This window comes from Pipra filicauda, unplaced genomic scaffold (assembly GCF_003945595.2).
Source record: "Pipra filicauda isolate LSUMZ 115617 unplaced genomic scaffold, ASM394559v2 scaffold16_size7369187_pilon, whole genome shotgun sequence".
Taxonomy (NCBI): Eukaryota; Metazoa; Chordata; class Aves; order Passeriformes; family Pipridae; genus Pipra; species Pipra filicauda.
In genome coordinates, this window is record NW_024104207.1 from 1,184,025 (window position 1) to 1,206,122 (window position 22,098).

Consider the following 22,098-nt stretch of genomic DNA (forward strand, 5'->3'; position numbering starts at 1 on the left):
TTGTTTTTTCCTTTTTCCTTCTGTTATCTTCATTTCCTGCTTTCTGCAGTCATCTTTGATCATGAAGCACTTTGAATTTAAAGGCTGAAGATTTAGTTGAAAGACAAACACATTGACAAATGCTTCTAGTGGTGAATGGGTTTGGCTTCTTATTGTATTCTGTTTCTGTTTGTCTGATTTTAGTTGTGAGAGAGCAGGCAGTACATCTAAGCCCTTTTAGCTATCAAAAATATGGTGATTTTATAGGGAGGTTGTATTGCATGTATCCTAACACTATTTTATATGCATATTTATGTATATTTGTATATTATTTTACATATATAGTAATACATAAAAATATATAGATATGTTTTACAGTTTCTGAAGTCTGAAGATACTCTACATTCAACCTGGGCTAAAAAAAGAATCTATTGGTTGACAAGGAAAAAAAGAAAGAAAATAAACTGCAGGATTTCCTATGTCAGTATGATACATTTGTGCATGGTAGTTTTTATCACACATCCCTAACCGGGATTTTGGAATGGAGGGCATGGAAGCAGACACTTTAAAGGAGGAAGACCATATGTCACAGAAGATTATCAGTGATCAGTACCATCTTCCAGTATAGTTGAGAAGGTCATACTTTCTTTATACCTGGATTGGATTGATGGTATGAGTGAGTCCTCCAGCAAGAACTGTCCACTTTCATACACTGAAGCCAGTGGTACAATGGACAACAGTAACGTCTCAACAGATAACTTGGGCCACAATCAAGCTTTTCAGCATACAAGGCAACTATATTATTCAACCAGCTCTGATTTTTTTTCTCAGAAGTTGAATTCCAGTGTAATCCAGGCTGGAATTCATGATGCAAATGACACTTCAGAAATGTTCACTCCTCCTCTGCTCCCTGCTTCAGAGCCTGGAATGAACCATTGTGCTCCCACATACAAAACCATGGAACAGGTTAGTTTGCTTTAAATAATCGCTGAATTTATAACTGCATATTTTGTATTTCTGATAATGGCACAACCTGTCCAGAAAGAAAGGATCAGTAGCTTTTGTGTCTGTGTTTAGATAGGAAGCTTTACTGGCAAGTACTGGGAAGTGTGTCCTAATCATGTGTCTGATGCTGTTGCTCTAATGCATCCATGCAATAAAGTGCTTTTCACAAGAGACAATTGATCAATTTTGCTCTTATTCATCTTCTTTTGTAGTTATTTCTATCTCTCTCCTTCTAATAGAAAGGATTGCACATTCTGGCTCCACGTTCTCATGTCTGTAATGGTTGTGGGGCATGTTCACTTTCTTGTTTCATATGTCTTTCTATCCATCCTCTTCTCATACCCCATGTTCTTTTTTTACAGTTTTTTTTTTTCATTTCTGACTTCTTCCTCTTCTTCTTAGCTTTGACAAAGTGATGGACAGAAGTAACTCCACAATATCTCTTCCACTGAATGCTTGATATGCTTCTTATAAGATAGTAAACAATACAGTGCCTTAGTTCTATATTTTAAAGAAACTCTTATGTTTCCAACACTGTTGAATTTAACATGTATCTATGCTGGAAGTTCTCAATCCTTTCTCCACTGGATGTCTATATTATTCCTTGGTTGTTGAAAACATAATCATGTAAGTAAAGCTGCAGTTAAAGATATCTTTTTGTGAATCCCAGGAGTCTGTTGCTTCTTTTCTTGGATGATGTAAACCACGTCATTTTGTTTAATGACCAGATTGTATCCTGTGATATTGTAAACTGTCAACAGCTGGTCATAAAATCTGACACTGGGTCTTAGCCATTCTTTGTTCTTTGATGCCTTTGACATTTGACTATGTGAATTACTTGAACTGTTCTTAAAGATTCTGGTAAAGAAAAAGTGACCTTGGGCTTTGCTTTGTTACATGGTGCTTCTCAAGTAATACCGGACAGAGAGACAGTAGAGTGAAAATGCTGCTTACAGGTAGACTGCTGGGAAGCTCCTGGCACAACAACAACATGAGTGTGTCTTTATGCTGTAAATTTTAGTTCTGGGACAGATCTGGTAGCTCACAATAAATAAATAGAAAAAAAAAGACCTATCACTTCCACTACTGATCTCTGGTAGTTCTTCTCAGTGGACAGGACAGAAGAAACAGATAACTGAAGGGAGTCAAACAGATGTAAACTAGGAAACTCAGAAAGTGAAGGTAACTTGATTAGATGTTTGCCTATGGGGAGGCAAGGGGCCTGCAAAAGGACTGCGGAATTTAGTCAGTTATTCTTCCATCCTTTTGACGCTAATTTCAGACCATGCTTATATTTCCTCCTAATTGCATCTCTGTTCTGTGGATATTGATTTTCAAAAGCTCTTGTTCATCAGTGATACTGGCAATTTTCATTTATCCTATAGTTCAGGAATGAAATGTTGAACATTGACACATTTTTAAGTTTTACAGTGAAGCTTGACCTGAGGGTATCATCTGCTCTGATGCTGTTCTAAAATCTTCTTGGTGTGAAACACAGGTGGACACTTCCCTCCCTTTTGTTCTTTAGCTTCTGTGAGAAGGAAATCTCAGCACATAGACCGGAAAAAAATGCCGTCTGATATGAGACTGAGTAACAAAACCTGGCAAGGCACATGCTGCCTGCACAGTGTCAGTGTACGAATTAATTCTGAGCTCTAAAATGGCGAGAGAATTTTAAATACAAATGACTATTAGAAGTAATACAGACTTTAAGAAATACCTAATCCCAAAATCCAGATATGGTGATTCTTTCTGATTAAAAACGATTCAGCTGTGTAGTTTGATACTATATCCTCATGATGTTTTCAGACTCCAGGGCAGCAGGACCAGCTGATGAAGAAGCAGATGGAGCAGTTGCAAAGGCTGGTGGCTGAACAGCAGAAAATCATTGCACTTTACAACCCAGGTACTAGGGGCATCCCTCCTGACACTGGTATCTGAACCTGCTGATGCTTTCACTCCAGAAGTGAAATGCAGTAGTTCTTTAAAGAAAGAGAAGGTTTAAGAGTTGTTTTAAATGGCTGGGGGCTCCTCCTCTGGAAGGTGGGCTAAAACATTTGCTCCTTTACACACACTGCATACAAGCTGTAAACTCCAGAAAACACCTTCTCACTTTTTTATATTAAAATTTCAGGAGAACCTTTAGGTTTAATAGCAGACCTCCTGTATAGACTTCTATTGAAGTATAATCTTGAATGGTAATACATAAAATTACAGTATTGTGGTAAAAGTACAGGAAAGCTGAAAAATCATTTTTCTTCTGTACCTATAAATGAAAGTTCCAGCTTCTCATGGGTAAAAGAAGAGGAAAAAGTCAACACACCATGCTTCTGTTAATCGACTCTTACTGTTAATAGTGCAGTCTGTTCCTAGCAGCATTATACAAGTCATTGAACAGTTTCATTTGACCCGTGGCATTGCTAGAAAACACCATCTACTCAGCGAGCAGAAAAAGAGGAACCCTCACTCCTTCCCACCACGTCTACAGTAGTGGCACATTCTTCTCAGTGTGCGACCCCAAAGTGAAAGAAGAATTTAGGCAAATCATGTAGACTTGTGACAGCATTGTCCTGGCTTTAGCAGGACTGCTTGTGCATAACATCAAGCAGGGAACATCCACAATGGTATAGGAAGGCCAGATGATTCTTGGATTGCTGCTGCTTCTCAGATAACTTTCTGTGGAGGCAACTTCACCTAATCTGCGTTCTAAGAACCTAAGCAGCCTAAGGCATGCCCAGCCTCTGTGCATTGATCTGGCATCAGTTTCTCAGTCTAATTTCAAGCTTCTTTGCTCAGTTGAGGAGCTGTGCAAGAATCCCATTATCCTAAGACCTCAGAGGAGAGTTAGGAGAACTAGGTGATGGCACCTTGCCTGCTAGAGTTCAGTGTAGCCTGAAGAGGTCTTACAAACAGCTTTTTAGAATTTAAAAACTATGTTTTTTTCAAAGATTTTTTACCATACATAGTATGACTAAATCCTCTCAGACAACTATGTTTTTGCTGTTCCTCCATGCACATTATAAAACACCTCATAGCACATGTAGCTCGACCAATTTGGAAGAGTTTTATTTATTTCAGTTGCCATATAAGGAACATCTGCTTTAACAAAGGTTCACTTAAAGCAATAGGCATTACTTTAGGCAAAGTAGTAATAACAAAACCACTAAGAATTTATGGCCTCTTGCTTTCCCCTCACCCCCTATCCCAGAAACTCTTACAGTTGGCACTTGTTAGTGGCTTTAGGGAAATATGACCTTAAATTATTGCTTCTGTAAAAGAAAATGAAATTTTAGCAAGTTTAATCTACCTCACAAATAAATATAATAGCTGTTGTTAGCTAACAAAATAAAGGGGCTTTTCTTCATTCCCTCTCAGCCTCATGGGTTCAGAGAACCTTCTATAGGAATGACAAAATGTTGGGTTGGATAAACAATGGACAACTAGATCCATTTGTAGCGAGTCAATAATTACAACAATCCCAGCGGAGGCAGAAAACTGGAATCCTTTATTGGATTCATGAGTTCATATTTAAAGGGTTTAGGATCTATATATTCAACAGGGGGTTGTAACTATTACAATTATTACAAACAGGGGTTTTCAGGGGATGACATAAGGGAAAAACCCAGGTTAACAAATTTGGAGTCTTAACAATTATATTATAGGGAAAAACCCATCTTATCTTAGGGGGATTACATGGGGGAAAGAGGTATTATTCAGGTTTGTAGAATGCACAGGATCCAGGGAACACAAAGGCAGAGATAAAACACAATAAGTCTTCTGCACTGGCTTGATGAAATCAGGGCATGGCTTCTCTGGGCTTGGACAGGACTTTCCAAACCCATGACATCAATGGGTCCTTGTATGGACTCTAGATGGAGGTTTTTCCCCAGTCTCTGTTAGCCCAAGGCTTTTGTTTAAACCTAGCAGTTTTCTTTTTCTCATATCCAAATTTTGGAATCCAACATTACACCATTGGGGTGCAGCAGGTGCTGGCGCTGAGCATGTTAACAGCAGCCTGAAAAGCTGTACGGCTGTCAGAGCTGCAGAGCATGCATGGAAGCAGTAGACGTACGCTGGGGTAGATGCACCAGGTAGGAAACAAGGGCCAAACACTGGCCACGCAGTGACCACTAAAAGCCTGACTTTCTGCAACTTAGGTTGTCTGTGTTGTGGGGTCTTTTCTGAGCTTCCTGATGATGCCAGCAGCGCAAAGCAATATGAGACTGAAGGGAATAAGACACTTGAGAAACAACACAGTGTCAGATCTGTTTGAAGGTCTTGTTTTCAAACTCGATGGTGCATGACAATCAGGGTTTTTGTTTGGGGGGATAAGCAGGATCTCAACCATCGACCCTACAGCCAGAAGCTAAACCACACCACCAGTGATACCAGCAGGCCTGGCTGTTGTTGTACTGATTTTCCTGATGGAGCTATGCCACTGTGAAATAGCTGCCAAGAGCAACTGCTGTATACTAGGGAGACAGCCTGAGAAAGAGAGAGAACGGAGGCTGTGGCTGCGTAAATGAAATCTTCATTATCCTGTTCTTTTTGCCTCAGAGAAGAGTCTGGTTGAAATGACAGGCAAATGCTCATCAAGTTGTCTGTGGTGACCAGGTGGAACAAGTACACAGTCTGTGATTTCCAAGTTTTCTAATCAAAGCAGAACATCCACAGAGAAATTATGCTGCTCATTCATGACTGGGCTTCGTGAACAAAGATTTGGGAAGGGCTCTACCTTTAGATGTATTCTGCAAGGCACGATTCTGAGTTGTCTTTTCTCCTCAAGGGTGATCCTGCGTGCTTTCTCAAAAGCATCAGCCCTGCCCAAATGCCACGATTAGCAAGGTGTTTGTTGTTACTTCCACCAGTTCACCAGGAACAGAACCATTAGGCTGCACCACTTTTTTTGGGTTCTCGGGAAGGACTGAAGTGTGAGAAGGAAAAGTGCCTTGAGTCTGCTATGGTTCATCGTACAAACCTCTCTTCCCCCTGCCCCAGTTCTGTAAATCACTTGACACATTTCTGAAGAAAGTAAGTACAGTTAGTACCATGAATTCAAGACCAAGCCCATACAGTAAGAAATATTTTTATAGGATGCTATTTGGGTGTATTTGCATATCCAGCTACATTTAGCTAATGTATAAAGCCATAGACAAAATGCTGACCTGAATGAAAAGCTGACCAAAATCTGCACTGGAAGCTCTTATTTGTTACTAGAGGCAGTGTAGATTGAGAGTAGCAAAAGACACTGCATGATTTGGTCCAATTAAGCTTTAAAGAAGTAAAATATGAAGAACTAGTTAGGCTATGATTTGTCTTATTATAGTAAAGGTAGTTGCTTTAATATTGCCATGCATTTAAACTAATACAGTGATCAACAGTAAAATCAAACCTTCATTGAACTACAGATTGTCATTTTATTCTCACATGGAACACAGGCAGAAGTGGCTCTGCCCACCTGCTAGCTGCATGGGTGAAGAGTCTGCCCAGAAGTAGCGAGTTGGGATCTTCCTGAGTCTGTGCCAGACGGGATTCAAATTCACGGATCAGCCTTTTTCCAAAAAATACCTTAACTAGGGGTGAGGCATTTTCAGCCTCAGCCATTCTCTTTCTACTTATTGAAGTCAGGTCACAGGGCAGAGAGGAATCTTGGTGTGAAGAAAGAAAATAAGAAGCGAATGTAATTTTGTAACCTTATAAAGGAGTTTCTTTCCCAGAAGTAGTGAACCTGGACTTTGGTCCCTGTGCAGAACTGCTTGTGTCTTTTCCACATAGTCTTCTAATATAATGTGTAACAAACCATCCAGAGCTAAAAGGAAAACTTTCTCCTCTTTTGCATTATGATGTGGCTCAGAGATACTTTGCAATACCTAACTTTTACCTCCTAATGGACTTAAGGAGTCCTAGGGGAAATGTTGGGTTTTTTACATGCTCGGGAGTACTTTGTATATTCTATTTAATTCACCATACCTGTAGTATATGATAACTTTGGTTACAACTGGTGGTAGCAGCAAGCTGTAAAATTTATTTTACAATTTAAATAAAATAACATAAACAGAATTTGGTTGTTTCATCCTGAACATGCAAACCACCGGTGAACATGAAAGCAAAGTGGGTTTTGTGCAATAACAGTTTAGCAAGAGATTTTTAGTTCAATGCAAAATATTTGTCTTAAACTTCTCTAATTTTTCTTCTCTGGCAACTATTTTTAGGTTTTTCTGTTTCTCCTGGGACACTTTCTCACCTAGTAGCCACGATGCCACCCCTTCCATGCTTTCCAGCTACTTTCATTCCTGTCCAGCTCCCATCAGGAAATTCTTGCCAAGCTGAGAGCCCGGAATTCTTACAGACCTCTCTCTTGGCAATGCACTCTGCTTGGCAAAGCAGATCCCCGGTATTCATGCCAAATGAGAGCAGTTCAGAAATCTCAGGAGAACATGTGCAGCTTTCAGATTCAGGTAGGTAAAAAGTGCTGGAAATCTAAACCTAAGTCTATTGTGCAACTCCTCTGAATTTTTGCCGTTACTAGTGATTGTTACTGGTTTTATTGTAGTTCGGGGAAGGTGCTTTGTTTTTATTGTGGTTTGTTATAAAAGCTTTTAAAGCATTTTAAGCTTGACTTTTTTTTAGTTTTTGAATCACAGTCATCCTATCTGTCACACTGAATGAAACTGGACCTTGTGGATATAAATGGATTTACATTGGAAAAGCTAAGTTATATAAAGTAGGGAATATGTTGTATTCAGGGGAAGACACATAAGAAGTAGGATGTGGATATAGCTTCCAAAGGTGTGAGAATGTGCTTCTTAGCTAAGAGGGCCTTGTCTTTTTTAACAATCTTGATGTTTCTCACACTGATATGGAATCACATTGTTCAGAGTTAAAACAATGTTAAGTTTCTACTTGGCATCTTTTCTTTGTCAGCCTTGTCTTCTGTGGGAAGATACCAAAGGGTTAGAAAGAATAAAAACAATTTTCAAGAAATCAAAAACTGATTTCAAAATGGGGGGAAGAGGAACAAAAAGAAGTCAGAATAAAACAGCCTAAAAGGGAAGAGAATGTAAATTAGACAGGTATCATGAATTCATTTGAACTTCTATAACAACATCTGACTGTGATGCTGTCACACAGTCCCATAGTACAACTGAAATTTTAATTTCATATTTTCCAAGACAGCTCAGGACACGTACTCTCACGGATAGAGTCTTGTCTCCTTCTTGTACCTGAAACTATTATTTTATTGCTGGGTTAAACTGAATGTGGATCAATTGCCCAGTGAAGTTTATCACAGAGCTTCAGAAATACTTCTGCCAGTACAAATGAGGGGAGTGAAGGGGTGGTCTATGGGTGGATGAATCACAGAATCACAGAACCACAGAATAGTTAGGGTTGGAAGAGACCTCTGGAGATCATCTAGTTCAGCTCACCTGCGAAGGTAGGGTCACCTAGGGCAGGTTACACAGAAATGTGTCCAGGTGGGTTTTGAATGTCTCCAGAGAGGGAGTCTCCATGACCCCCCTTGGCAGCCTGTTCCAGTGCTCTGCCACCTTCAGTGTAAAGACATGTTGAGGTGGAACTTCTTGTGTTTATGTCCCTTATTCCCTGTCCTGTTGCTTGGCACCACTGAAAAGAGTCTGGCACCATCCTCTTGATACTCACCTTTCAGATATTTGTATGTATTGGTGAGATCTCCTCTCAGTCTTCTCTAAATTAAACAGGCCCAGCTCCTGCAATCTCTCCTCATAAGAGAGATGCTTCAGACCCCTAATCATCTTTGTGGTCTTCTGCTGGACCCTCTCCAGTAGCTCCTTGTCTTTCTTAAACTGTGACAACCAGAACTGAACACAATACTCCAGATGTGGCCTCACAAGGGCTGAATAGAAGGGGAGGATCATGTCCATCAACCTGCTGACCAGACTTCCTGATGCACCTCAGGATTCCATTGGCACTCCTGTCCCCAAGGGCACACTGCTGGCTCCCAGGTCCCTTCAGAGCTGCTCTCTAGGTGGTCAACCCCCAACCTCAACAGATTCTGGGGTTATTCCTCCCCAGGTGCAATATCCTACACTTGCCTTTGTTAAACTTAATTGGGTTTCTATATGCCCAGCTCTCCAGCCTATTAAGGTCTTCTGAATGGTAGCATGGCCTTTCGGTGTATCAGTCACTCCTCCTCAGATTCGTATCAGCAGTATTTTTGCTTAGAGTGCATTCTATCCCTTCCTCCAGGTTGTTGATAAACAAGTTGAATAAGACTGGACAGCAGGAATATATTAGGACAGTGGGAGGTATGACTGCTTTTTTTTAAAGCAATGCTGACTTCGACCTGCCTCGTGTGTAAAACTAAGGCTTGAATGTGCAGAGGCCTTAGTACATCAGGGTAACTTCTTACTGAAAGCTGGTCAACGCAGCTGTCTTTGAGATATTCTTCAGTTGAATATGTGCCTGAGGACTAGGCTGAGCTGACAATTTCCCAACTGTGTGGGTTTTTATTGCTGGAAACATAAGCATAAGCATATCAATAGTTTGTATAACACTTTACATTCTTATTTAAAGGTATAAGCACTGAACCGCTGCTTCAGTCTACAGAGAGTCCCACAAAAAACCTTTCCAGACAAGATGCTCAAGAAGAGAACAGAAAAGAAAAGAAAGGTGAATATAACAGCTGCTTGGATACATTGTTCTTGCCTTGCACTGGGAAGCACAAGTTGAAAATTACAGAGCTTAGGCACCTCTCCTTATTAAAGCATTCTGGAGACAGCACAGCCCCATACCTAAGACTGGGAAGGAACACATGGGTTCTGCATCCCTTGCTGCTGTCAACCTACTGTGTCACTTTTGACCCCTCTGCCGTATTCTGGTGCAAGACAGGCAAGCAAGTTGCAGAAACTGCACTGCTTGTCTGCCATTAGACTGGAGATGTTTGGTGTATAACTGAGAAAGTCTGAGGGATGAATATAAAACTTTTGTATTCCTGCTGTTGGACCAGAAAGTCCTTTCAGCATGTTGCAAAGGACTTCAGTAGCACTGCTTGCATTTATATGATTGAGCTATATAGTTCCTGCCTACAGCAACAGTTCATAGTATGAATGAGCAAATAAAGGCTTTCTGCTCCAGCTTGACCTGAAGGAGAAACTCAACACTAGGTGACACTCAGAAAAAAAATTAATTGAAGTGGAAGCCGGTTGCTTGTGGTGAACATACTCAATAAGCTTCAATAGGAAGATGCACAAATCTGCCTGGTTAGAAAGTCTCGTGTACAAATACTGACTGTTAAACTGTTCAATGAACTGGTTTGCAAGTCACATAATTATAGATACATAAATAATTCAGTACTGTCTAGCAGTGCCTACACTACCACATTCTGCGGTGAACACATTAAGCAAGCATTACAAATCTCTAGAGATAAGGAGTACAAAGCATACTATTTGTCTTTTCCATGTTTCCAGCACTAGACTTGAGGATGAGAAGCCTCTTTTTTTCACAGATTACATCCTTCCACCTACATAATTCAATTGTATTCTGTAAAATGTTTTCAAAAATTAAAACCTTGCCTATGTTCCTGAAAATACAAATATTTCTAATTATTTTATGATATTTATTTTTCATTTATTCATTCTGTAAAGACTTTGTTTACACTGACCTTTTTCCTGCTGCTTAGATAGCAGTCAATTAAAAGAAGGTTTCTCTGAAGCTTTTTCTGCTGCCAAAGAAGAACAAAGAGAACAACTAAAGGAGGAGATTTCTCCATCTCTCTTTGTCATAGAGGGGAAGATAAAGACTGGAAGCATAGAAGACAGGTGAGAAATGATCTTAGTCAGTCCATCAAGCTACAAAAACATATTTTCCTTGATTGTATATGTAATGTATGTGTTATATTTGCAACATGATGGTTCTTTCCTCTGCTTGAGAGTGGCAGATATGCATGGGCAGAAACTGGACAGGTCTACGGCCCGTCAGTTGATCTACTTCTATGTAATAGAATGTTGGTCTAGCCAACTTAAATGAACTAGTTTTGTAAGTATGATCTTCAAAGGATAGAAGTAAGGCTAAAGTTGGCAGGGAGAGATAACATCCTCTGATGTACCATTACTTCTGCAGTAGCCATCATTATGTGTTGGTAGCTCATTCATTCTTGTCCTTCCTCTGCCTCTTCAGCTGTGCTGGGACCATTTTTTATATGCCTGTATGTTAACAAGTCAGTAAAGTAATCCTTGTTAAAATTATCTGTACAGAGGAGAAATGTAACATTTAACTTGGATCATTGCAAAAGGAACTGTACTAGGACACTGAGGGGGTGCTCACAATGAGGCAAAAAGGGGTAGGTTGGCAGATAGGAGCAGCAGATGCAGATAGGAGCAGCAGGTCTTTGGCACACTGAAGCTTGATCAAGTATAAAACAGAAGTGGACAACTTCTAGGAAAGCACAGATGGAGAGTAATTGTCATGAGTGTGGGAACTGGACAGAGAAGGAAGACAAGGACCTCCAGATCAGAAGACTGGGAAGAGGTGGAAGGACAGTAAGCACATTTGGACAAACGGGCCTGTCCGCATATGCCTTTCTGGATCAGCAATGAGCTTCTGAAGTCTATCTCCCAGCCACCCCTACTTGTTGTGCTTTGGTTCACATTGTGTCGTTGGTATGAACTGGATGAAACTAAAGCACAGAATTTACTCCTGCTGAATGTACTCCAGTTCTTCCTGACATTTTTGCTATGGTAACAGGCTATAGTTGGTTTGAAGCAAACTTCCCTGAAATGAGTATTGTCTAATCTTGAGTCATCTTCAGCAACAGTTTTGGTCTATGGTGCATGATAACAGACAGAGACAGACTGACAAATGAAAAGATTATCCATGGTACAGTGGTGTCAGGTAGAGGTGGGGTATAGAAAGAACAGTGATGTGCTGCATAACCAGCAGAAAACCCAGAATTTTTAATATTCAGCTGAAATTATTAGTAAGTGACTAAACTTAGGCTCAAGCCCATTTCCAATTTCATACATTCATATATGCTGTATTATGTTTCGAGTCAGCCTTCATTTTGGCCCTCTACAATGTTACAGATATTATTTTTTCTACTCTATCACCCTTCACCATCTAATTCAAACCACTCTATCAGAAAGATAGTGAGTTCTTTCTGACTGTCATTAGCTCTAGTCTGGAGAAATGACTGAAATATTTTTCTTTTTAACTATTGTCTATTTTTAAGGAAAGACTGATACCAGACCAAAAAATGTTGCTTGCTAAAAGTATAATTAATGCTTAGGCTAGACAGGATGTTTTAAACTGAGACTTAGATTCACACAATAGTGAGATTTTACTAACATTCTTCACAGTTTAATAAAATTGAAGAGAACATTTACAGTTCTAAACTCCACATCAGCTGCAGAAGAATTATCAAAAGAAAACTAATTGGAGAACCTTAAAAATAAGTACCTTCTTGTTACTTGCCTAGGCCAGTCACATCAGCAATTGGTATTAGACAGAAGACTTCTGAAAAATTTGTTGAAGAGCAACTTAAAGCAGACAATCATCTCACAGAGAAACAGCACAAGGAGCAACAGGTATTGTTGCCGTTGGTTCATTGACTTGGATTTTGACAAATTCTCATGGACTTAGGTATTGTGTGGGTTCTGTTTTGGCGTGGTAGCACATTTTTCCACTATTCTTTCACATGATATTGGAAGACTTTTCCCCAAAGTAAAAAAACCCTGTATTCCCCTACTGTTTCCCACTGGATTCTTTCCACATATTTTCTGGGTCATAGTTCATGCCTGAGTCTCAAGATACTTAGCTAAATTAGACATCAAAGTTGATTCTGTTATTTTTTTCCATAATAAATGGTCTCTCATGTGCTACTGATGTGACAATGAGGGCATTTCCAAATACAGTTTTTGTACCAGGGACAAGTTCAGTAACACCGTTCTGCTTTTCGCTGTGCGTGCGGTTTGAGATGAGCTTATTCCTGACACCTCTAGGTGTCAGACTCAGCATTTTGTTAGGCTTGGTGAGTTGGAAGATGTACATCTCAGGAATGTACATCACTCGAATTTTCTTTATGTCTCCCTGGCAAAAACATCTCAAACTGGTGCATTTATATATTTCTGTGTCACTTGAACTTCCTTTGAAAATGAAGAAAGGCCGAACTTTTATCATCTTCTATCATGTAGCCATTTAACACCATCTTAACCCTTTTACTCTACTACTGAATGAATGGAGGCATCACATAGTGACTGCTTCTAAAAGTTCTCATGCCTTCCCCATAGTCTCAACGCTATTTCTTATGTACTCAGTTACCCATAGCCAGTGTCTTTAAGACTTCTGATAACTCATCTTTTTCAATTATGGTGAATATCTTCCTTTCTGGAGAATGATTCTCAGACTGTGATTCTCAGGATTTAATTTTTTTTTTCCAGAGCAAGGCAAAAATAACATCTCTAAAGGTTTCTCTGAAACGAAGAGAAGTTATGGCAAGGTTCAAAAAAATTAAACAGAAGACTGTAAAAGAAGACAGCAAGCATTCCAGAAGAGCTGGGTTGAATCACTGGGGTAATTTCTTCCAGTCTGGCCAAGTGAACACAGGTATACTGCAGCCGGGGGAATGCCCCCAGTTAAATCTGCAGGTCAGTAACTCCGTACGGATGGATACACATGAAAAAAAAGCAGACTGTGCTTTAGCTGAGTGGGAGATAAAGACTGACTGTGAAGCAAAAGTAGCTGAGCAAAGTGCAGAAGAAAAACAAGTCATTGGGAGAGACGAAGATTCAAAAAAAAATCCTGTTGACTCATCACAGAGAAGATGGCCTGAAATCCTGCAACCATGTCCTGAAACAATTACAGGCATGAACCTACAAGTGGTTGAGGAAAGAGAAACTCATCATATGGATTCTCTAGGACAAGCAGGCAGAACTGATGGAAGACCTTTGGAGAGTACCCTGACAAAGGACCTAGGTAGGGTGGATCAGTCTGTGAAGGGTCACCTCATAGATGGAGCAAAAACCCCCTTGGAATTCCTGCAAAGGCATTATCCACTCCAGGATTTAGAAACAGATTGTATCAAGGAGGCAGAGTGCAGTGGAGGCCCTGCATTCACATGGGGTCAGAAGTGGGTTCAGGTATGCCCACAGGAACTTGTTTTGGGGAGCCAGAACTCAGAAAGTGAAAGACAAATCCATACTGGGTTTAAGATGGTCAATGACAAGATAATAAAAATTACATGTAACCCACCTGAGGCTGCGGAGAAGGGAGGGTCGTCCTCAGCTTTGCAGCAAAAGTGGCAAAGGAAAAGAACAGTTGCCTCGACGTGCCAAGTTGCGTCTTTGTCCTGTGAGTCAAACTGCTCATCTCGCAACAGTGATGATAATCCCAAATCTCACCATGTTCAGCATCCCTCCCAGCATGTGACTCAGAGAGTAGATCACACTGACAGACATTTGGATCTCTCTGATGGTCACTATGCTAGTGATGAGTCCAGTGGAACAGAAAAAATGTCTGCTAAAATGTACAGCAGATCACCACCAAGAAAACAAGGTCTTCAAGCAATCTCAGGACAGCAAGATCTCTCCTGCAGCACAAGCAGCAGTGATTCTAGTACTGGGACTGTCTGTCTGAAAGGGAGCAAGGCTCGCTCTTCTCTTCAGGAGTCCCTATTTCATCGTACAAGACTGAAAAGAAGAGAGCACAAACCTGAATCAAAGAATGAGAATAGGGACAGTGGTGTTAAAAACCTACATCTGCCATCCTCGAGAGTGGCTCATGAGATTCCTATTTTCAAGATTAAAGAAATCCCTGAAGTGGAGGAACTACAGAAAAAACTGTTTACGGACACATTAGGTAAAAGCTACCCAAGTTTTTATTTACATTTATTTTTCATTGGGGAAGAAAATTTCTCTTGGATTTATGACTCATTCTACCTGTGCTCCCTTGATATATGCCCTCCTTTGTTAGTATTTCTCAGATCTAAACTGGAAAAAAAAAAGAGAAAAGGGAGGAGATAAATCTGCAAGCCCCTTGCTTTGCTTAGCTCTTCATCATCACTAGTCATTTTTCCTAAGTCTGTTGTTTAAGGTGCACTTTCAGACAAAGACTTTTGATCTCATGAGATGGGGGAAAGGTTCGGTGAGTCCTTGAAGTCATTGCTAGAATTCTCTGTGGCGCTTAGGTATGACTGACTCGACACTGAGATGTTCACATTCTTTATTTAATTTCCTCAGAGAAAACAATACATGATTTTTAAGAAAGTGGGCAAAATAATTTCTCAGATTTGCAGTTTTGCTCCTAAGATATGGAGAGCCTTGCATTGGTGGCAAATTATGATTTCCTAAGAACTTCTTCACTCAGTTTGTCCTGAATGTGGCCCTAGTTCTTTGGTCAACCAATATTTCTCGCTTTTTGGCCCAGTGATCTTACTTCTGGCAATGAAATTGCAACATGCTTAAGCAGGATTTAGTCCTTTTATTAAACAGTTTCTTGACTTCTCTCTTAGTTTCCACTGAAGGACTTCCCCCACATTGACTACTCATCCCAAACCCATTAGCTGTCTCTTTGTGTAGGATCAGTCAAAATCAGTTGTCCTGTCCTGAGTAATCGCCAGGGCAGAAATATTCACTTCTCATGGTTCTCAATTGCTCTGTCACAATTTAGTAAGCACACTCTACTCCGTGTCAGACTGATGTCAAAAGAGGGTTCCTGAGGCCTCTTTGAAGGTTACATTCAAACTAAAGTTGAACTATCATTGGCATTCACATTCCTGAAAAGGAATTCAGCTACTGACACTAATATATCCCAAATTTGTTTCACTTTCTTGATTTGTAGGGCTTGAGTTGCACTGCAAAGAGATATGCTGGGAATGGAATACTTGCATAATTAAGCAAAGATACATTAATTCTTTTTGATAGATTAAGCAATAAAACTTACCGCACTCATGCAGTCTGTGGTTTTAAATACACAGAGAGGGTTCATAAATATTCACAAAGTTTTGTGTACTAACATAGATGTCTTTACAGAAGAAACCCAGAACATCCTTAGCAGAGGATTAGAGACTGGTAATAACAGTGGAACCCCTTCACTGACTGTGGTGAATGAAAATGATGAGAAAACAATGCATTTTCACAGGTAAATCTCTATACACTAGCAGTTGATTTGTGTGTGCAGTGAGACAAATATTTCTTTTACAATCCTTAAAATCAAGCTGCTAAATTCTTGCTTATCGGTTATCTTCTTTTCAAGGGCATCTGTATTGTTTCATAACTGAAACATTTATTTAGCTGTCTAGATTCATAGTAAAGCACCTAACTGAAGGAGGCCAGCTCTGAAGTCACTGTTGCAGTTTGGGTCTTAAAGCCGAATAACTCCAAATGCTTTTCATAAGCTGCTGAATATCTTCAGATTACAGTGAAATAAGTAAGAACTCAAGATAATTTTTGAATGCTGAAAAGGTTTTAGTTTGTAGTTTGTTTGGTATTTGTTTACTTCTTCAGAGAAGAAAAATAAGTTCTTGCCACATAATCCCAGCAATAAATAATTTTTAAACTATGAGGTTTGCAATGCCAATTCCTCTAATAAAAATTGAGTTTACTTACAATCAAATCAAATACATATTTTTAATGTGATGAAATCTGTTAGAAATTACTAGATACCATCTACTGTAAACACAGAAAAGATTCTTTTCCTCTTTACATTTCAAGCCTAGTTCTTAACTCGTATGAAATTAACATAATTTATTGATTTGGATTTTTTAATATATAATGCAAAGTAAGAAATTATTTTTCACATCTTCTTGTCCATTCCTCCTAATTTCAGAGAGCATGGGATAAGTGCAAAAGGAGATAGAATTACATTTATCAGTATGTATCATTTCCTCCTATAGCTGTCTTTAGCAAAATACTTTCAATGTCTTAAAAAAAAAATGGTTTCGTTAAAGATCCTTCTTGCTTGTGACCTTGCAAACCTACTGGAAGATGATATCTGGCTGACTGTGATAGGTGATCTGGATGTGAATATTAGCGGGATTTAGCATTTCATAAAACTGTTAATGAAACTAAGTGCTGCTTTTACCAGTGTAAATTTTGACTCTGGAGTGATGTCCTGGTGCAGAATTACTGCAGTGCCAGACTCTGCCAGGACTGCATTCTCTGCCTGCTGACAGTGCTGCCTTACAGGTGAAATTACTTTGATTTTTCTCATAATAATGCAGGTTTTTAAAAGAACTTTCCATGGATTTATGCATGTCATTAGCCATAGTAGCCCCTACCATTTCCACACAAATGTTTATCCAAAAATGTCACCCTAGTACAGCGTGTACATCTTTTCTTTTTTTTTTTTTTTTTAATTTAAGAGAGAAAACTAATTGCAAAAGGCAGCTTATCCTCCCTGGCTATGTTGGCCCTGTGGTGATTTATGCAATCCCAAAATCTGCTTTGTATTTTTAAATGAGTAACCCTATCAGGAATCAGTTCCCTATTAGGAACACAAGATGACTGCCACATTGATAGCAGTTGACTTGTGCTGCGTTGACAACTTGTGCTCACTGGAAGCAATGAAAATCTTTTTGAGAGCAGCATGACATGCCTGAACCTGCCCAAACTATCCGTTCTTTTGTTTCCAAGTACTTTGTTTTCAGACCTTTTCAGGCAGAAATAACATGAGCAAGAGAGTAAGAACAGTTGGGATATAGCATGTTGTGTGTATCAGGTATCTATTGGAGTCTGGACAGCACTCAAGGCATCAGCCTGTGGGGTCTACCCCTGCAGCACTGAAATAGCTGCTGATGGCGTTTGGCATCAGCCAGACTATTCAGTGATGGTTATTTTTCGTTCTTTCAACAAGGACAGCTTATTTGCCATTTTTAATGCATAATTTTCTTGTAGAATGGAATCGGGATGCTTTCTGGACCAACAGCAGTAGCCAACGTGGTTGGTTTATTTTTTCCCACCTGCTTTTGACTGAAAAACTTTTTCTTGGAAAAAAAGGCTTTTGCTTAATGTGTGTTTTTGCCTCACAGACAGCTTGCTGCGATGTGCCTCATGCAGAGGTGTGCCTGGGATGAAAGCAAGAATTTGAGTTTGCATAAAGTGTTTAGCCTTTTTTAATGTATTTTCTATCTGTGTTCTGGACCTATCTCCTATTTACAATTTATAGCTGGGGTATGAACTGTTTGTCAGAAGCTCCAAAGAAGTATTTTGAGTGCTCCTCGTGTTATTGGTTATTACATTACCTCAGGTCAGGATCTGTTTTCTAGCCTTGACTTAAAACTGTACTATTCAGTCTTCAGAGGAAAATGTTACACATGTATCTTGCTTTTCTTCTAGTACATTGTATTTCAGAGTTACTAGTCTGGATATGGAACAGTGGCAGGCTGGACATAATTACACAGGGACTCTATTTGCTAATTTAATTGGATTAATTTGAGGGGAATTAATACTTCTATTGACTATTGCTGAGGCTTTCTTTAACATGCCTTTAACTAGAATATTAGTTAGGCTTATTTAGAATAGAAAACAACAAAAAAATTAGGTAATGCATTAAAAAGAGCAGTAGGATATGAGGAGTTGTTTTTTCTCTTAGTATCTTTGAGAACTTTTGTATTTTGCTCCTGAGGTGTTAAACTGCATTAATGAGAGGGAAACATGAGGTCATGGCTACCTCCTGTAATTTGCATTGCTTTTCAAGTAATAGTCATGGACAGATGGTGGCTGTAGGTCATGAAGTGAGCTGGGAGCTCACTTTATTTGTTAGCAGGAAGATGACAAATAAGTTACAGAATCACAGAATATGCTGAGTTGGAAGGGACCCGCAAGGATCATTAAGTCCAACTCTTAGCCCTGCACAGGAACATCCCTGAGAGTCACACCTTGTGCCTGAGAATATCATCCAAATTCTTCTTGACCTCTGTCAGGCTTGGTGCTGTGACCACTTCGCTGGGGAGCCTGTTCCAGTGCCCGACCACCCTCTGGGTGAAGAACCTTTTCCTAATATCCAATCTAAACCTCATCTGACACAACTTCAGATCATTCCCTTGGCTCCTGTCACTGGTCACCACAGAGAAGAGATCAGTGTCTGCCCCTCCTCTTCCCCTCATGAGGAAGTTGTAGGCTGCAATGAGGTCTCCGCTCAGTCTCCTCTTCTCCAGGCTGAACAGACCAAGTGACCTCATATTAAAAATGAACTAAACAGTTAGATCAGTCATATAAACTCTGTTTGAGGATATGTAAAGGTTTGTACTGTCCCCTCTTGTTGGGCTTTTAAGTGCACTTCCAGATCACTCATGCCTTGAGACAGTAAGTTCAAAGGCAAAATCTCTTCTGGATGCTGAACTCCCACATTTAACTCTTGGAGTGTATTTACCTGTGGAAAGTGAAGTACCTTATCCCCTTTCATTCAGGTCCATGGCTAATCTGATTTGTAGTAATGACTGGGCTGCTGGAAATACAGCTTAGTCCCCAGCCTTGCATGATGCAGTGCTTCACAGATGCAATGACAGGGAACAAGCTGTGCCTTCTGCAGGTCTTCCTTAATTTAGCAATCGGTCTGAATAGAAAATGTATTTAAAAGCCTCTAAGTTCATGGTCATTATGTTGTCAAAAATTTCAATTAGAATTGTTTCCAGCTGCTAAATAGAATAAATTTTATAGCTGAATGCATGCATGAGTGTTCCCAGTGAGGAAGTACCTTTGACAAGTGCTGATAACTTCTTGCCACTTCCAGCAGTACCAGCATATAAGGGACATGCCCAAGCCCTCAAAAAATCATGCCCGAAGAAGGTACATGTAATAACAATCCTTCATTACAGTCTTGTATGCCAGCTTCATACTCTTTGTTTACCTTCTGAACAGAACACGGATAGACCAGCCCAAGACTGTCAGGAGCCAGGAGCTGACTCACACCTTGGAACACAATAGAGATCAAACTCACCCACTGCAGAAAGAAAAAATTGCCCAGAGCAAGTTCAGAAGAACAGCTAGAGTCACTGAAGAAAATGTGAAATCAGAAGAAATACAAGTAAGCTGTCTTCTGTAAAATAAATATGCAATTTATATCAATTAGTATCCTTGCATTCAGACATCTTATGGTTGTAACTGAATCCTTCCATTTGTCCCACATGGCAAATTATTCATGCCACGTCTTGAGGACAGTTGTGTGTACAGTGAGGATTTTTGATGTTAATAGGATGGTTTTTGGTTTGTATTTTAAATGTACATCCCTTTTTCTTTATATAAGAAAAAAATAGGTTGTGCCTTCCATTTCTTAAGAAAGGCTGGGAGGTTCGCATGTTCCTTATTCTTCCTTGTACTGATTTGCCCAGCTGAGCTGACTCTTGAAAAATTTCCAACTCCTGGCTTAGTGGGCTTTGTATCTTGTTGACATTAGGACCAATTGTGCCAAGTGCAACAGAGTTAATGGCCATCATTCTCTATTCTCATCCCTGAGGTGAGTGTTAATTTTTTTCCTTAAACTATCCTGATCTTTGGCTTTGAGGTATTTTTATGATATCTAGCTCTATGTCTAACAGTCTAACCTGCCTAATAACATCCCTGAATCATTTATTACAGTTTCTTCTAAGTTCCTTTAGGGGATTCTATCTGTTTGAATCCTCTGTTTCAGCCTTCCCAGTGATAAAGTCATCTCCAATTATCTGTGGCCATTCTCCCTATTAAAACCAGCTAGACATAATATGACTTAAGGGGCAATTTTCTAGGAGAGTCACTGATAAAGAGAGAAAAAAATGGTGAGCTATGTGAAACAAATAAAGGAGTTGGGGCAGCTAAAAGCTATATTTTTATAGCAGAGAACAGTAGGCAGTGGTAATGCTCAGAAATGTCTGGAACAATGTTCTGCTGCAAAAGGATGTCTAAACCAAACTGATATATTTGACAGCAAACTGACAACTTCAATTATTTTCTTAACCAGAAATGTTTCAGAACACTCTCAGGCACATGGTGTGACTCTTAGGGATGGTCCTGTTCAGGGCTAAGGGTTGGACTCGATGATCTTTGTGGGCCTCTTTCAATTCGGCATATTCTGTGATTCTGTGAATGATTAAAACTGCCAAGATAGTATTTTGTTCAAACTTTCTGTACCTTCTTTATTTTTCATTTGTACATTTTTGAAATACTTATTTTTGTACTATACACATAGTTAATGTTTTCTCTGCTTATGTTCCACATTTCTCTAGAAGTAACATTTACAACAGGAAAGGTTTCAGTGAGGTTATTTTAGTATTTTGAATAAAAATATTTTGAATGTCCTCTCTGCAAAATATTTTAAAATATCAGCTTTCTTTCCACTCGGGATTTAAAAAAAATGGTAGCATTTCTGCCAGGGAATATCTGTGTTTCCTGACTAGGTCTAACCCTAGGGATGAAGTCTGATAGAATTGTTTTAATCTTTTGTGTTGATCTGATAACATAATGAGTGTAGGTTCAAAAATTTAATTTTCCACAAAACAAACCCAAAACACTTTCTGAGTCACTTATCTGTGTGATTCTCAAGTTCTGAGTCTGCTGCTTCTTGGAAATGGCTGATGATGTGCCAAATTCAGAGCAGGGAGCTCACAACAAAGAAAGAATGGTGACTAGGAAGTAAATGGGCAGACACACAAGTGCAAGGGAAGTAGGAAAGGATTGCATATGAAAATTGGTTGACTGCAGGGCAAACTGCAAATTTCTATCTTGCCTCCGCTAATATTCCATTTGCAATATTCAGCATGAGTGCCCTTAAGGAAGAGGACTCAGTGTTTGCATCAGCATGGGCAAGGGAAGAAAGGACAAGGGAAAATTGATGGAGATGGATTTATATGGAAAAGTCCTCTCCAAATTTCATTACTTTCATTTTCACCTCTCTTGAAAATTGTCTTTGCAATCCTCTGCTGTTTGTAAGAAGCATTTTAACTATTCTTTGTCACCACATGAAGATCTGAACTGACATTTTTGTTATTAAAATATATCTTGTATTCTAGCCTTTTTTGAAAGACATTTACATTTAATGATGATTGTTTGCATGATTAGTTTGTATTTCCTGTTTTTTTTCACACAGCACAGACTTTTCTCAGCTCACTTTGTAACAATATAGGAGTTCAGAGGGCAGTGGGATTTTTTACTATTTTGGGGGGGTTTGTTT

At 39.5% G+C, this 22,098-nt stretch overlaps 1 protein-coding gene across 1 annotated transcript in view; it reads left to right on the top strand.

Annotated features, from left to right (window-relative positions):
- The first annotated feature begins 708 nt into the window (after positions 1-708).
- Positions 709-22,098, top strand: part of LOC120322932 (centromere protein J-like) — a 36,863-nt gene continuing 15,473 nt past the window's right edge. Inside the window, exons 1-8 of the mRNA XM_039379565.1 lie at positions 709-945; positions 2,794-2,890; positions 9,538-9,633; positions 10,643-10,781; positions 12,437-12,545; positions 13,398-14,814; positions 15,987-16,095; positions 19,815-19,980. Coding sequence (XP_039235499.1) covers positions 709-945; positions 2,794-2,890; positions 9,538-9,633; positions 10,643-10,781; positions 12,437-12,545; positions 13,398-14,814; positions 15,987-16,095; positions 19,815-19,980 — 2,370 coding nt within the window. The remainder of the gene's footprint in view (positions 946-2,793; positions 2,891-9,537; positions 9,634-10,642; positions 10,782-12,436; positions 12,546-13,397; positions 14,815-15,986; positions 16,096-19,814; positions 19,981-22,098) is intronic.